This window comes from Gouania willdenowi, chromosome 4 (genome assembly GCF_900634775.1).
Source record: "Gouania willdenowi chromosome 4, fGouWil2.1, whole genome shotgun sequence".
Classification (NCBI taxonomy): Eukaryota; Metazoa; Chordata; class Actinopteri; order Blenniiformes; family Gobiesocidae; genus Gouania; species Gouania willdenowi.
Window position 1 is genome coordinate 20711748 of NC_041047.1, and position 17620 is coordinate 20729367.

General features: G+C 38.5%; 1 protein-coding gene across 3 annotated transcripts in view; it reads left to right on the forward strand.

The window, feature by feature from the left end:
* Positions 1-17620, forward strand: part of tle2b (TLE family member 2, transcriptional corepressor b) — a 96123-nt gene that overhangs the window by 26001 nt on the left and 52502 nt on the right. For all 3 annotated transcript variants that reach the window (XM_028443645.1, XM_028443648.1, XM_028443647.1), the window contains exon 4: positions 8420-8464. In XM_028443645.1, the coding sequence (XP_028299446.1) occupies positions 8420-8464 (45 nt within the window). The remainder of the gene's footprint in view (positions 1-8419; positions 8465-17620) is intronic.

Below are 17620 nucleotides of genomic sequence, written 5' to 3' on the forward strand. Positions count from 1 at the left end.
ACATTTGCAGGGTGTAGCAGAGAATATTGTTACCTGTACATTCAGTGGTCAGCACCGGATATGTCGGAAGTTTTGGTTTTAATCAGTAATATGCCACCTGGTGGTGGCAGAAATTGCTTGTAAATCTCATATATTGCACCTTTAAACAGTGTCTTCCTTTACAATTTTTCCATATCTCTGAGATATACGGTACATTTTATAGCTTATTTTGTTTCAAAATACTTGTTTTAGGAGACGCTGCTTTTACTTCTCCAAACAACATGTAAACCTCTGTTAGATGGTTTCCTGAGTGCGCCCTAACGCAGATCTTCCCCTAAACAAGCCACACTACAGAACACACTCACACGTGCTGTCCCTATAGGAGAAAAAGCAAAAAGTGGCACATATTGTGCAGCTGTTTGTTAATAAATGTGCCTGTGGCATTTTTCATCAGCAAAGTTAACCCAGAATTATCTTTCTGGTAATACATTATTGAGTTAAAAATATTGAGATTTATATCATATATTGCCATTTTCAGAAAAAATATCAAGATCCGAGTTTTGGTCCATGTCGCCCAGCCCTAGACTCAACCCATCTGACTCTCTCAGGATGTAGAAACCAACAGGACAGCAGCATTCATAAATACGAACGTCATTTCCCATGTGTGCTGATCTATAGTTCATGACATGACATAATGCCTGCCTATTGCTATACATAAACATAAAGTCTGTTGCTACGGTTGTAGGTCTGACTCATTAAATGTCAGTGGTGTCCAGTTGTTGTTCTGCATCTCAACCAGAACAAATCAACTGTGAGAAAATCTACAGTAAGGCAAGAATCTAGTGCTGTGGCTGATTCCATTCTTCCTCTCTTTTTCTCTCTCATCTTCATCCTCCCTGCATTCTGCAAGCAAATGCTTTAGGATGTGTGGCTAATCCAAGGTTGTTTTATAAATGGGACATTTCTGTGTGTGCGTGCGTGCACTTATGTATATACGTATATGTACGTATTGTACGTATATGTAGGTGAATGCAGGTATTCCAGTACAGAATCAGTGTTGAGCTAATTAGGGGTGTGCAATGCAATCAACTGACGATCAGAATGAATCAGAATCAGAATCAACTTTATGACCAAGAGTGTATGAATACACACGAGGAATTTGTCTTGGTGACCTGTGCTCTCTCAGATAGTGTAACATTAAATAATAACAATCAACTAGATAAAGAAAATAAATAAAAAAAGAAGTATAAACATAAATATAAGAGTATGTGATATGATTCACAATTTGCATGTCACAATACGATATATCCCGATACCTCTTGATATCAAACAATACGTTATACATTGTGATATATTGCAATATGATAATTACAAATTTCACCTTCACAAGTGCAAAATGGTATGAAATACAATTTCTTTCATTCTTCTTTAAACTTGTGAGAACAAGTAAATGGTAACTAAGTGTAATTCAAGAATAAATATAAAAATAAGTAGTATACAAATTACATTTTTCCAAAAAGTTAAACTTTAGCTTCTGCAACAGATTCTAATTCTGTAAAGTTCTTAAATTCTTAAAAAAATTAACACATACAGTTACATCTATAAAAGTGCACAGTATGTTTTATGAAAATAAAGTGCAATCAACTTCCAAGCTAAAATGCATAGAGGAGTGACAGTGAGGTAGTTTAACAAGGTCTGATGTGGTTCATTGACGCCTAGTTTTTCCGTGCTATTTATAATCATGGGTGTTTTCTTTTTGTTAAAAAACATGCTTCAAAAATCGATCTGAAAATTTTTTGGATTGATGCGCTAATCGCACGGTGAAATATCACGATATATCGCTGAATCTATTTTTTCTTACACCCTTAATGTCAATGCACAATATTCTGTTAAGTGTTAATGAGAGCTGGTACCTTTTATTGATGAATCACAGTGGTACATGATACACCCTGTGCTGGTCACCAGTCACAGAAAGGAACACACACACACACACATTCACCACATGTGAAGCAGGGATTACACACTTGCCATCACTTCACTGAGCTGCACTTTAAAAGATACAGTGCACTTGAATACATGTACATACACACACTATCTATTTATCTATCACTGTCTTTGCTCTCTGGGTAGGCAGTGCTCAGTGTTCTTGGTAAGCGACATCAGACGTCATTGGGCTTAAAGCTTAACGCACTCACAGACATACACTGCTGTCTGCTATACACACACACACACACACACGTGCATACATGCATGCACACACACAAATCAGAGCTCTTACACACGTCGCTGAATGACATCGTCCCGACATGACAGAGGGATTATATAAGGTTTACCAGCAGGCATCAGAGGCTATAATTGGAGGTTGGAGGAGCAAGGCAGTTAAAAGAGGATGAACCTATTAAAAGAGTGACTACAGACAAAACACATGCTGTAGTACTACAGCTTCAACTGTGCTTAGAGCGCTGTTATTAGTCGTGCAGCTGTTTGCCTAGACTGCTGTGTTGGTCAATTTGAGGCATTTGTTACTACTGGAGGACACAATAAAGTGAAATTCCTATTATATTAGCCATGGACTGTGCCCTATGAGCAGATACAAAGTGCGGTGCAGATGGTTGCAAAGAGGACAATGGCTACTTCACTGCTTGTGTACACCCACAGGACAACTGTTACCATATTTCACTAGGAGTGTTTTACACTCATTTTTTTTGCGTATTCCTTACTTATCGTCTCACTGAACATTGGATTGGTATAGTACAGTATTTGGGCTTCTTCACCTCTTAGTTGGACACCAGAATTTACCTGAAAAAGTTATTTTAATCCTTAAAATTGACAAATTCCGCATTCTACACATGTCATGGAGGTTGTTACTGTAAGAGCTATGCTGCATTAAAGATAAAAGATGCTGCGACTGACAAGATAAAAGATGTGTAAATAAATGTAAATGTGCCTTCAGGAAAAAGTTGAGAACAATTACAGAAACTGTAAAACACACATTGTTAAAAAAAAAAAAAACAATTATATATATATGTATATTTATATATAGCACGTCTTCTCATTACACAAGCATTGTGTTACAACTATAGGTAATTGCCATAGCCAACAAGAAAGAAGTTCTGCCTCCCGTGAAAGAGCTGAGCTGCATCTAGGCAGTAATTAACAATCATTCATTGGTCTCCGCTTTGACATTTGCACCATCAATCATTAAAATTGGGCCTTGTTTGTCCATTAACACTTTGAACTACAACATGATGCACCATTACGCTCGTATCTTCTCAACCTCAACGGTGCTCCATTGCACGCACTATAAAGCTGTGCATTTTGGATCTACATGACACATCAAAAACTGTATTTTATCTTTAATTGTGCCTTTAAACCTCGCTTTGGCTCAACTATCAACAACTGTACCTTCTTTGACTACTTGACATGTTGTGTATTTACTGTTGTTTTTTTCATTATTGATATTTTTGCATGCTTCCATTGTGGGAATAGATATTTCTAAAATAGTATATTACATCACAAATACATAATTTATACATGTAGAACTCCAACATGTACATATTTGAGCTCGTTGAAAAGTGAGCAATGCATTTTCTGGGTTGTATTGAACTGATTATAACCTTTAGCTGTTAGTAAAGTGAGTACATTTTTGAGGTTCAGGAAATTAAAACAAAAAACATGTGATTGAGAGAGAAACAGGAATGTCAGAGAGTAGGCTGATGGCAGAGATGGAGGCAGATTTAATGGGGAGAGACTGATAGGAAGTGAGTCAAAAAGAGGAGGAGAGGTAGGAGCGGTGTAATGATGGAGAGGTGAGGAGAGAGGCTGATGAGGAATGAGGAAAGAGGGGGAACAAAGAGGAATGTCACATGTCTTTCATGTTGAGAGGGCTGTAAAAACACAGATGTGGAAAAACACAAAGAGCTTCTCCAGTGTTTTTATGTGCGTGCTCTTTAAAGCATGTGTTGGCTCTCAGGTGTTTGTCAGCTTGTGTGAAGTGCGTGGGCAATTTTATATATTAAGAAAGAAATTCCATGATTGAGTTAATTTTTGTGTGCATCAAAACATCTTTTTTCACCCCTGCTTTTTAGTTGATCTGTCCACGAGAGAGTGAAAGAGATGAGATCATGATATACTGCAGAGGATGGGAAAGAAGAACATGTAAATATGACAAAAAAATGGAGAAGAAATACACAAAGCAGAGAAAATGGTCAGAGAGAGACAGTTGGAAAGGAGTAGAAAAGTGGAATATGAATGAGGAAAAACATGGCTTAAAGGGACAGTGGGAAGAATGGAAACCAAAATGTTACAGGAAAGAAAAAGAAAAGATAGAAGGCTGGAGGGACAGGGGAAGAGAAATGTGAAGACGGAGAAAAAACAAAACAAAAAGAAAGTATCATTAGCAAGAAGGAAAGGCCATGTCGGAGAGTAAGACAGAGTGTACGGGTGAGAAAGGAGGAATCGGACAAGATGGATTGCACACACTCCCTGATGTGATGCTTGGTCACTGAGACAGCTCGATATGTGTGGGTGTTGTGGTTTAAAGAAACAAATGCAGGCAGTGATCTCTCCTCCCAGTCAGGCAAAGCTAACCTCCTGTCTCACACACATGTTTTACCATAATGATGTCCCCCAGTGTCTGCCATTACTCCTGACAAACGTTTGGCAATTCACACAGTTATCAGACGCCATGGCAGGAACACAGCAATCATGTTTGTTATCAAGAAGAGCAAGCAGTGGTATCGTTCACCTGAATAAATCTAGATAATAATCTTCTCTTTCTCTTCCTGACCAGTACAGGGATCGAGTAGTTATCAATCTGCCTTAAAGAAAAAGGTTACTGGGCACGTTATTTTTCACCCATTGCTCAAGTGGATTAATTCATGTTCACTTCCACAGACCAAAAACCTATATCTTACTCTAACTCATTTTAGTTCAGGGACCAGTTTGAGCTTCAGTGGGAAACATATGTTTTGTGGGAAAATGAGCAAATTCAACATCAATATGTGCTGGTTTACACCACGTATACATGATATATAAATGATAAAATATGTGAGTATATCAGTCCCTTCAAATCTTCACTTAAATTTCCCTGATTTTGCAAATTTGAGAAATTTCATTGAATAATTTGAGGAAATTTTGCCAGACTTTTGGAGAAATTGAGAGTTCTCTCAACAATTCGAGATTAAAAATGACTGCTGAAAACTGAACTATACAAATATTGTGAATCTTTATTGAATTTTTGTATTTGAAGTGGCTGAGACACAGTATCTACAACGGAATTAGTTGATCATTTACAAAGTGTTTAATTTTTTTTTTTTTTTTTACTTTCTCGTTGGACACATGTGCTATACAGAAATAAGTGGCTACAGAAAATGAGAAAATGAATAAATGAGTACATGCATGTTTATCTTCCCCTCCATGTATTGCTTCAATTTATGACATATTTGGGAGTAAACACGGCCATAGCCACTGAAGCAGTAACATGTTAGATGTCACTGCCTGAAGGAAAAAAACAGCAATAAAACCATTTTCAGCTTTCTCTGTCTTGGTGTACAGCATCTCTGAGAAATGCCGTATACTGTCTAGGAAAACCATATTTCAGTTGTGAACCTTGTACAGTACAATCTGATATTGCAAGTAACTAATTGTTATTAAAGCAATATAAGGGTTTTTGATTTAGAGGGCTAGCTACATGCAGGGATAGAGGGGGAAAAAAGCAAAGGAAACAGAAAAAGGGACTGAAATGGAAAAATGAAAGAGCAGCTGAGAGAAAAGGAATAACTAGAGAGAAGCATGGGGAGAGAAAAGACAGGCTGACATTCCCTGAAGGCAGAGACTGGAGTGAGAGGAAAGGGATGAATGAAGTGGGGCATAATGGCGAGAAAAAACACGATCGAGCAAAAATGAGCAAGAGAGAACACAGAGAGTGAGAGCGGTGTCTCATCGTCATCAGTCAAACCAGTTGCTCATCCAGAGGCAGAGGATGCTTCTTGTCACCATGACTGATCTTCACTGTCTGCGCGCCTCTCGCCACCCAACCCACTTACAAAACATTACAGATGTGCACACACGTCGCACCCAGAGACGCATACAGACAAGGAGGAGGTGCTTGTTTAGGAAGGTAGCAGTTAGCATTTAGCATATGACACACACATGTGCACCCAGGCATTTTTGATTGCTAATGTACAATAATAAAAAAAGCGCAAGCTTGCATTTACAATTATACATAAACACATATACAAAGCATTTAATGTCCTTTGAGAGCAAGTGATTACCTGTGCCCTGACCTCATAGATAAGTTCAAACAACCCAAAATCAGTCTGTGTGAACTACGGCTGAGTTTTCCTTTGGAGGACAGCGAGTAAACAACATTCAAACCTTTTCCTGACACCATCTTGACATTTTTTTGGCTCATTGCAGTAATCTTATTACAGTTATTGACATCATGCCACACTGACATCGGCTGTGTTTGAAATGGAAATACTAACGTACTACTCATAATAAGTCTGACGTCAAAATGAGTATGTGGTGCGTTCACAGATTAGATGGTATGGAAAGATTGAGTATGCGAGAAATACCAGGATGTATACCATATTGTGACAGTTTTTGAAGTGTGCACGGTAGGCACACTAGTCATACCCTTGCGAATGCTAAATCGTCCTGGACCGGCTTCAAGCTAAAAGTCAAACATTCCCTTTTCAAAATAAAACCATCTTGTTTCAAGCTAAAAGTCAAACATTCCCTTTTCAAAATAAAACCATCTTGTTTTGAAGTTAACTGAAGTATAGTCAGTAAGCATAATGGCAGGTCTTTGAAAATCTCTGAAATGTTTTATGGATCAAATCACCATATGTTGATATTCTACTTGGTCACTTTCTCATTTAAAATGCTTTCAGAACTTTCAGAAGTGGCGAATCAGCGGAGATATTTAGCCTGTGTCAGGTTTTTGTCGTTAGTTCAAAATGCATCTTGGGAACTTGGAAGTATACTTCAGTGGGAATGATCGTCATCCTAATCCTCCTATGATACCTACAGTATATAATAGACAGATAGTATATACAGTACTCATTGAGTGTGTAGTATAAAGTATGTTAGTATGCCATTTGAAACACTGACATCATCTATACTGTCAGTGGCACAGGTTTAGAACAATTGTCTGTATGTACAATATAAATATGATTCATACTGTATGTTTACACCAAAAGGTGGCAATGTTTAGACTCTAGAGCACTTTGTTTTTCAAAAGTTATTAAGTTGATAACACTAGACCTTGGATATATAATGGATGTTTATTAGTATCACCCTAAAAATAGTCTTTGTGTCTATGTCTTGTCTGTATGAGCCTCTGCAGATTTGTGTGCAATGTGACATGAAACTTGTCTTTCCAGAGATGTACAGATTACTAATTGATCCTATTAATATTTTGACCCTAAATTGATGATAAATCACTCAACAGGTGATCTGTTGCTGTATATGGAAAGAGAAAGAGAAAAGGTCCAGCTCTGGCTACCTCCTAAATTATTAAACATTATTCTGCGGCCTGCGCTTTGACAATAGTACCTTTCATTGTAAAAATGGAGCCCTAAGGGTGCCATCCACTGCTTTGAGAGGAACCATAATGCTGATGTGGCTCACAGTGAAAATGAGCTCGGCAATTTTTCCTCTGGGGTCTTTCCTCATACAGAGGTTTGCCCAGGCTTCTAAAGCAATTGTGTGTTACTTTTTTAGGAATAACATGAAACAAATGTTTTTTGTTCTCTTAGTTAAAAACAATTTAAGTGTGTGCCCTGTTGAAATGCAGTAGAAACATCAGATAAAGCCAAGATGGCCCTGATAGGAGTCCAATGTTCTGTTTGACATATTCAGACAGAACTCATATTTTGCACACGTCCATGTTCACGTGCATTACCAGACCCTCCTCTTTCTATTATGTGGAGTAGGTGTTCTTGGTCACAGACATTCAACAACACACAATGAGCCCTGCTTATTTGGCTGCCATTAACAGACACAAACCATCACATTGTTAAAACCTCAACACACACACACACACACACACACACACACACACACACACACACACACACACACACACACACACACACCACACACACACACACACAAGCTGGGACAGTAACTCACTCTGACACATAATTACCTCATTATCCCCACTCACTACTACTACACACACACACACACACACACACATACACACGCACACACACACACCCACACACACACCACACACACACACACACACACCACACACACACACACACACGCACACACACACACCACAATGGTTCTTAGAGACAGGTGACGTTAGCCACAATGCTCAGCAACAGATGTTTATTGTGACATACAGTGCACGAGTGATTTCTAGTGTGTTGTCTTTGTATTTGTGATGCTAACAAAGTGCTATTTCTTGTGTTTCTCTGCACAGTATTATGAAATGTCCTATGGCCTCAACATCGAGATGCACAAACAGGTAAGCACTGCAGTACTCGACTTATTGGAGGTGGAATTTTCCATCGCTTGCTTTTTAATTGTTGGTTGACTTGAAACCTCTGTGTGCGTGTGCTGGCCTTTGTGTGTATCTTTGCAACACACACAACACACGTGGGAGGACTTCTATTGCTCTCTGCTAGTCCTCTCCCTGTGCTGTTCTAGCTGTATAATTTGTATTAAGTGAACCTCTCATGTGTGAATAAAAACATGTTCCTCAACAATATTGATAGCTACAATTTAAACAGCAGCACCACCATATAACAGAATAGATTCATTGTGCACTGTGTGCAGACAAAATATTGTTTATTGGTTGATAATGGTTGTTTCATATTAATGGCTACAACCCTGTGTTTGAAAAAGTCATTACATTTGCAGTTAGCAGGTGTAACACACTCCTGGTGTTTCTATGTACCAAACTGACGTTACAACTGCGGAAACACACGTCATTTTACATCCATTCATTAGTTACATATACGGTATAAAGGCATGACTGACGTGCACTTTTCTTGATCTATTAGATACAGGCTCTAACAAAGACAATGCAAAGGTGTTAAAAATGTTTTACTTGTGTTCAAACACAGGCTTCATTAATATGTTGGCCAACCAAGACATGTTCCTGTAACAACCACATTAATCATATATCACTGCTAGATAATAGACAATAGGGGTGTGTATTGCCTGGCATCTGGCAATACGATGTATCCTGATACATAGCTCACGATACGTTACGATATATCCCAATATTAAAGTATAAGGTGATTATTGCGATTTTTTTTTTCAATATATGACTTAAGAAACAACTAATCTGTAAATGTGTACACCTTCATGAGAACATTATACATGAAATATATTTTATTGACATATTTTACACTCAAAACGTGTGCCAACAACTTAAAATAAAAAAAACACAACATACAATCTGCCTGTGGCTTTTAAACCAACTTTAACTTTAGTGCAACATGACTTTAGTGCAACTTAACTGAGGTCTATGCCTAGAACAACAAATAAATGTAGAAGGTTAGTACTTTCGTTTTAGTTTTTAAAAAAAAAAACACAAGCTAGTCAACATGCCCAGGTTTCAGCGCTCTGCAGTTACAATGTATCCTGCAGTGGAAAAGACTTTCCTGGTTAAATAAAGGTTAAAATAAATAAATAAATAAATAATTATTTATATATATATTTTTTTTTTAATTAAAAAATCAATCCAAGAATTGTGCTACTCAATATCGCGATGCATCACTTAATCGATTTTTACCGAGTGAACAATAACATCAATCACAGTATTTGTTATTTTGGCACACACGTCAGATAATAATTCATTTGATGAATGACAATACACTTCTATCAATAACTGGACACAGGGTGATTTAAAGCATTAAATGTTACATGTTCACTGCAAATAAAGAAAAGTTGGCAATTCGTCATCATTTTCTCAACTTGATATTGTAAAATATACTTAACAATTTTGACTTGAGGATTTAAATGAGAAATAAAACCCAAGGAAAAGTAAAAGCTTCGTTAATATTTGAATGGTGGTCAATATCGGCTGGTACTTTCACTGATCTGTATGTAATGATCACACCCTTACTAAACAATGATTCAGCGTGTAACTGGGAAAGGTAACAAATGAAAGCTGTACCAGGGGAAACTGTTGGTAGTGTAAACACATCTGTGTACAGGAAATGCAGAGTAAATGGTGTACAGTCGTGTGCACTCTGGAGACAGTGATTGTTCACACTTTTTTGTTGATATGGTTTGGGAATCATGAGAAAGAACAGGAAAGACTGCAAACAGACCGATGACAGCATGATTATACACTTCCAAATGATGGGCTTTTTCTGATATCTTTTTTGTAACTTTTTGGCTCCTTTAGTGTGCACTCTGCACTTTAACCTTATCATCATGGTATCATTTAGTTTCAAGGTAATTACAGAGCGGAGACGTCAAACTGTGGGTTTCAGTCCAAATCTCAAGTGCATTGGACACATTAAAGCTACAGAGTAATGACTGAAGATTCAGTGTTGGAGGGCATAGTTCATTAAACTGCCAACAGATATATTATATATTCTAATTTTCTTGTATATCGTCACTGCCAGATTAGGAAAATATCCGTTCATGTGTTGGTGCACCTTGGAACTCATGTATAATAACACTTCCTAGAAGAGGGATTGAACAAATAATGGAACCGAAAAGAGGACATTTGAAGAAAAACAAGTTTTTTTATTTTTTACATTTCTATGCTAGTATTTTATTCTTAAAGGCTTGGGTAAACTCCTGTTCAGTTAGAAATTGAATAAACTAAAGCTTTACATTGGCGTTGATTTAATGCAGCATGTCCAGTATCATTTTGTTACATTTAGTGGCAACGACAACAACAAGATGTTTCTTAGGTAGTTCTGAGAGCAGTTAGAGTCACACTGCCCCACCTGGTCAGAGTGGGTACTTTAGAATATTTGTTCTGTAGCTATAAACTATGTGAGTACCTCTACATCAGTATTTAAAACTAAGCATAAATGGACTTGAAAGAAAAGATGCTCAAGAATAGATGAAGCAGTGAACTTCTCTTCATGGCTATCCATCTGTTTCTGATCCAAATCGTTCAGAAAATGCAGTGAAAGATTTTTATTCACAAGTACAGAAACTATTACGGTACCCAGCAGGAAGGAACTGGAGATGAAGAAAGCGAGGGGGTGAGAGAGAACGTGAAAGATGTCTGGCAGCAAAGCCAGGCTGGACCCGACTGTCAGATCTTGTCGCCCAAAAAGAAGACGAAATGAACTGGGGAGCTGGCTGCACCTCTGAGAGATGGAGGGAGGAGGAAGCCTGAGGCAAGGAGAGGGATGAGTAGGTGTGGAGGATGACAGGGGGAGGCCAGGGACGGTGGAAGACAGGAAGAGAGGAGAAAATAGGAAAGATGGCGAAGATGACAGAGGGTGACGAAAGCTGCAGTCAGGCGAATGAAAGTGAGAGAGAGAGAGAGAGAGAGAGAGAGAGATAACAGAGGTGGTTTAAAAGCAATGAAACAAAACTAAAACATCAGATTGAAGAAGTTGACAGGGAACAGTTAGATTTAATAATAATAGTAATAATAATAATAATAATGCATTTTATTTGTAGAGCACTTTACATTTGTAAATCTCAAAGTGCTACAGAGTTTAAAAGAATAAAAGAATTGTAAAAACCTAAAATAAAACGTTTAAAAGAGAAATTAGTAGAAGGCTATGTTTAAAAGTAGCTGTAGTCTGTGGGGTCTTCAGGTGGTCAGGGAGGGGGTTCCACAGCGTTTACAAGACAAAACAAAAAGTATGATGTTTGTAAATGTAATTCTAAAAGAGTTCTCAAAGTTGTAGTGGTCAATGACCCTTACAGAGAAAACAGCAGCATTAGTCCAAGCTATGTTAATGATTATAATAGCTTTTGATAAATACATTTTTAGAAAATCCACACAATTTATACTACACACCATATTGTCATGGTTTGTTTTCATTTGTTCTATTCCTAGTGTGTTGAAAATGTTCTACCCAGAGACAGCATGGTAAGAGTTAAAGTTAAAAAAACAACAAATAAACATGTTTTTTTTTTCCAACTGCATTTTTAATTTTTTTTACTTTTGAGTCTTTTTTCCTTTTACAAAAATAATGGATCTTCATCGCAAGCCTCTATCGTATCCTATCATATCGTATCATGAACTCAGTTTAGTATCATTCCACTGTAGGAAAATCTAGAAGATACTTTTTAAATGACTTTTGCGAATCCAGAAAACGCAGTCAAACCAAAATTTTCAAAAGGCTTTGTTTGCAGATAAATAAGATTTTGAGCAAGATTAGAAGATTTCTGCAGTTGTGAGTCTGATGTGCGTCAGTCTGGTCACAGCATGGTTTAGCGTGGACAGTCTTTCCTCCCTTTAACTTACACTGTGAGGACTCCTCTGCTCATATTAGCATGACAAAGAATACAGCTTTAGTTTGAGGATCGTTGTGTTCTGTGTGCTGAGCCTTTACGTACAGTCACACAGGACATACAGTATATTAAAACTCCTATTTGTATATCAAAGCTCATGTAAATATTCCATATTGTGTTGTATGAGATCGTTTGTTTTGGTGATATAACAAATTGGTTTAACAACTTTCAGTAAAAAGAATAAACTCACAAACGGGGGATGAAACAGTGGCAAACCTGAGCGATGGAAGCGAGTGCCACTGTTGGATAAAAAGAGAAGAGAAGAGAAGAGAAGAGAAGAGAAGAGAAGAGAGGAGAGGCGGCGTATACAGAGCACAGGGATTAAATGAAGAGAAGAAATAGGAGAAGGTAAACAGCAATTAGAGAGCTTTAGATACACAAGAGATCAGGTACAGAAAGAAGAAGGAGAGGAAAATGAGCTGAAGCCGAGGAAAGGAGCATAGGAGGTAAGATATGAGACAGAGAGCAAACACACACACACACACACACACATATATGTGAGGGGAAGGAGAGGTTTTTTAGTTGCAGTGAGAAAATGAATCATGAATAGATTAGGAGTATCTTTTCTTATCCCCACCACCCCCCCCTAACCCCACCCCCCCACCCACCCCCCCCCCCACCCCCACCCCCCCCCCCCCCCCCCCCCCCCCCCCCCCCCCCCCCCCCCCCCCCCCCCCCCCCCCCACCCCCCCCCCCCCCCCCCCCCCCCCCCCCCCTTCCTTTTAACATCCTGTCGAGATCACTGCGATTGCCTCACTCTCTTCTCCTTTTTCCCCTCTTCATACTCACTCTTATTGTCAGTGGCAGAGCCATCTCGTGTCCTGGCATTTATTGAGACGTTACAGTCATCTGACTCATCTCTTGCCTTGCTTTCCATCCTCTTTTCCTTCCCTCGTTCTCCTTTATCACTCCTCTATTTTCATCTTGTCCTCTGCTTCCTGAGGATTGCAGCTTAAAAAGACACGATAAAACATGATCCTCCTTTTTTTTTAAGCTCCATGAATACAATGACATTCATTTGAATGCATGCACACACCATCACATCATCTCACTTGGTTTCCTTCCATTATCATATCATACATGCTGGGGCTGTGCACTTTGGGCCCCCGGGTGGGTAATGCCTGTATCTCTAGTGCAGATGTATCACATGTATATTCAGTGGTTCTTTAATGGTGCCATACACTGTGGGCTTGGAGGTGCAGGAAAGATGGAGCTTGTGGCAATGGATTGATAAATGTTTAAACAAGCCACGATCATTGAGGAAATGTTTTGATGATGTCATCAGTGTTCCAATTAGGAAAAATAAGAATAAAAATATAACTAGTCATCACATGATTTGTAACAAGGTCGCAAGATTTGAATAACTATTTGACAATTAATAATATTGTTGTTATTTCAAATGTTAAAGGTATGTTTTGATTATCAATGAATCTAATAGTGTAAATACAATCAATGAAGGACTACATCATAGGGTGGAAACCTAACCCTAACCCTTGACGGAGTTCTTCGCTCTATGAGTGCTTTTCTTGTTTTTTTTTTGTTTTTTTTACAAAAAAGTGATCGCATTTTTGAGGGCCTAAACACGTTGAAAAACTAATAAAAATTTGAACTCATATTAGGACTGGTGAAAAACTTGATATTTTGGGGGAATTGGACATGTGAATGGCAAAATGACTCAATAGCGCCCTTTGCTACCAGCTGGGACTGATGACATCATCACTGTAGAGCAAGGATCTCAAACTCAAATTGCCTGAGGGCCACAGTAGGTAGAGTCTGGGTGAGGCTGGGCCGCATCAGGTGTTCCACAAAAATATAAACGTCATTACTAACAGTTCTTTAAATGTACGGTAGGCAATTTTCGAAAGCTAGCATGATTTTGAATGTAGCCTCCCCGACGGCTCCGCCTTTACCCCCCTCGCCCCTCCCCTCTTAAAAAGTGTATCTGGAGAAAATCGCCAACCCCAGCTTTAATTTCAGGTATTCCACAAAAAATGTTGGTTAAAAAAAATGTAATCTTCATAAATGTCATTACTAACAATTCTTTAATTTCAATGGGTTCTTCTGAACATGAACTGCCCTGAACATGAATGCAACATTGACAAACATGACCATTTCTTCTGAACATGGCTTCTCTTGCCTACTTCCTGCTGCCAGAGACCTGGCAGCGCTTCCTCTCACATAGCTGAGCTACATTTGGCTTGAGGGAAGAAATAGTCTGTGCTCATCACCAACCTTTCTCTTCACTGCAGGCTTTGAACATGACATGATGTCGGCTAATTTCTGTCACTCTCCTAATAATTTTTTTTTTTTTTCAAGCAATAAAGATCAAATCACGTGTTTAGCCAACCAGACGCACGGAGAACGTCATTTCCGCTTTTTCTTCCGACAGCCTGTTCACTTGGATGATGTGCTACGCTTATGGTAGTTATTAAGAGTTAGCCAAAAAAAATTAGTTCTGGTTTAACCCAACCGTCATTCATAGTCATAGTGCCACCTATTGGTAAAAGGAATTCATAGGCATTATGTTTGCACAGGACATTGCAGGAAAGTTTGTGACGCTTTAAAATTTCTGCCACACCTCGACATGCAACACACCTCAACGTGCGCCACGTTCTGACATGCGTGTGGTTGCGAGGGCCCGTTCAATGCTGCTTGCAGCTTTAATTTTAATTATTCTAATTATTATTCCCCCAGAAAACCTTAAAAGGGGAAACTTTTTAACCCCCTTTTTACTTTTAGGCTTTTTGCAACTTCCTTGGTCCCATTTTCAAAAAGTTCTGACCTTTTTTTCAGATTTTAGCTAACTTTTTCTAATAAATGTCTCTTTTTTTCTTTTTCTTATTTTGTCCATTTTTGCAAGTTCTTTTGGACGCTTTTATCCAATTTTTGCCCTTTCTTTATTTTTTTTGCCTACTTTTCATCCAAATGAGCTATAATACCAATAAATACCACTTGTTTCCTTTCCCCCCTACGTTTTGATTTTGATTTGATTTTGATTTGAATTACTTTACTAATTCCTGATTTTGCCCTTTTTCACTATTGTTTGCCACATTTTGCCCATTTAAGCTACCCTTGATTACGTACTACTTGGTTCCTCTTTATTTGCCCATTTTTGGGCCAGTCTTGACTGCTTTGGCCCATTTTAGTCACTGTTGCCATGTCTGCTTCCACTCGCTTGTCAAAAAAGACGTAGAGGATCGGCCCACTTCGGGTTGAAGGCCCACCAGGACAATGCCCGGCATGCCAGATGACCAGTCCACCCCTGCAACAAGGCTAATAAGCAGATGTAGTTACACTATAAAGGGGTTAAATTGCTCAAATAAAATGAATGAAATGAAGTGTGAGCACATTTATTTATTATCTCTCCGGCTGTCGAGTGTCTCACTTTGGTTGAATGATAACACAAAGTTTTTTTTAAGCTGCATTTTGTTTCTAATCAGTTGTCAGTAAATAATTAGTTGTTCCCATTCATCATCAGAAAAGGCTCATTGATGAGTCAAGGTTAGTGTTTTTAAGCATCTTTTATAATAAAAAATAACAGGCAGAGGAAAGACTGAGTGCTGTGAGAAATCAACATTTCACTGAAACATGTCAGAGTGTCCTTGAATTGGATAGTTGCCCTTTCACTGCTTACTCATTTATTTCATTTTCAAAAAAGTAAGAGAATGGTTTAAGCAACAGAGTAGCAGCGTGACACATTTACTAAAATCAGGCAGACGAGACGTTAAAAAGGTTTGGTTTTTTTTGGAACAAATGCAACGTTTCTTTTGTCTTCTTGCAGAAAGTGAGCAAAGCCTTTACTTTTTTTTGTACAGTAAAACAAAACACCCTGTTCCTGGCAATGATACATATTTAGATACAGTAGGCAGGATTTTATTAGAATCAATGTTTGGTGGATATATAACCTTTGCATATTGCTGATAAAGAGAGTGTATGTTACAGTGTGTGATTGTGGGGATGTGCCTCGTGAGGACAGATGGAGCAGCTGGCTGTCCTTTCCTTCCTTCCTTCGTTCCTTACTTCCTGTTTGCCTCTTTTTTTGAATTTTATCAGCACATTTAAGAAGCAAAGGCAGCCTTTTTTTTTAACTCCCTATTTTTCAGCTACAGTCGTTCCATTTTTAAGTGTGCGTTTGAGTGCAAGTTTAACCTTAGCCTGAGCTGTCTGGCTTTTTACAGTATTTCACACATGTGCGCTGTGCATGAGCATGTGTGCGTTGGTATATTTGGCAGCAGTTGTGACCTGATTCTTTATCTCATTGGGGAGGCAGTGAGACCGAGGACCCAGCGAGTGTTTCTAACTCCTTGCATTTGACGCACAATATAAGAGAGCCACATCACTCCTTCTCAGTCCTGACCTTTCCTATGATTTCCTCTGCTTTAATTCCATCACCCAGTCCATTCTTAATCCTTTAACACATATTATACATGTCTACTAGTTTAGTTTAAAGAGCTGGATTGGGATGAATTTGCATATGTGGGTCAACTCGAGCTGGCTCTGGAGAGGTCAAATTACTCAATGTCCGTCTGTGTTTGTGTGAGTGTGTTCTACCCCCTGTGATCAGTGGCGTGTGCAGTCCTTTGCACATGTCGTACCTTCTGTTCTCCTTGTATGTGTGTGCCTTTGATGTGTCTCCCTCTCCTCCTTTCATTCGCTCCCTTCAAAGCATGGAGTGAGCTTTTGTGTACAGCAGAGGTGATTTGTGAGTAATGAGGGATGGAGACGGATGGCGTTGGATACAACCATGTCACACAGAGTTGTGTTGAGAGATGGAAAAAAAAAAAAAAAAACCAGTAGAAGGAGGAAGAAAGAATGATGAGATGAGAAGGAAAACGAGTGATTAAATCCCAGAGAGCTAGCCTTTTAGCGTAATAGCTTTGTCATCTGGCAGAGAAGTAGCTTCTGCTAGTTTGTCTGTGTGTCTGTCTATTTATGTCTGAACGTGCATTGTCAATCAGTATTAAAACGAAGAGATATAAAACATCATTCAACAAGACGTGATTTATTCAATGTAACAGTTCTTAGATAATAAAATAATCTATCCAACTTTGTTCTAAGCAGTTAAATATAGTTTTACAGGTGGTCACATCTGTGCTGTTCAACCTACTTTGCAGTATTTTCATTTATTCAAAAGAATTTCCTCTTCTTCTTCTTCTCTTCTTCTTCTTCTTCTTCT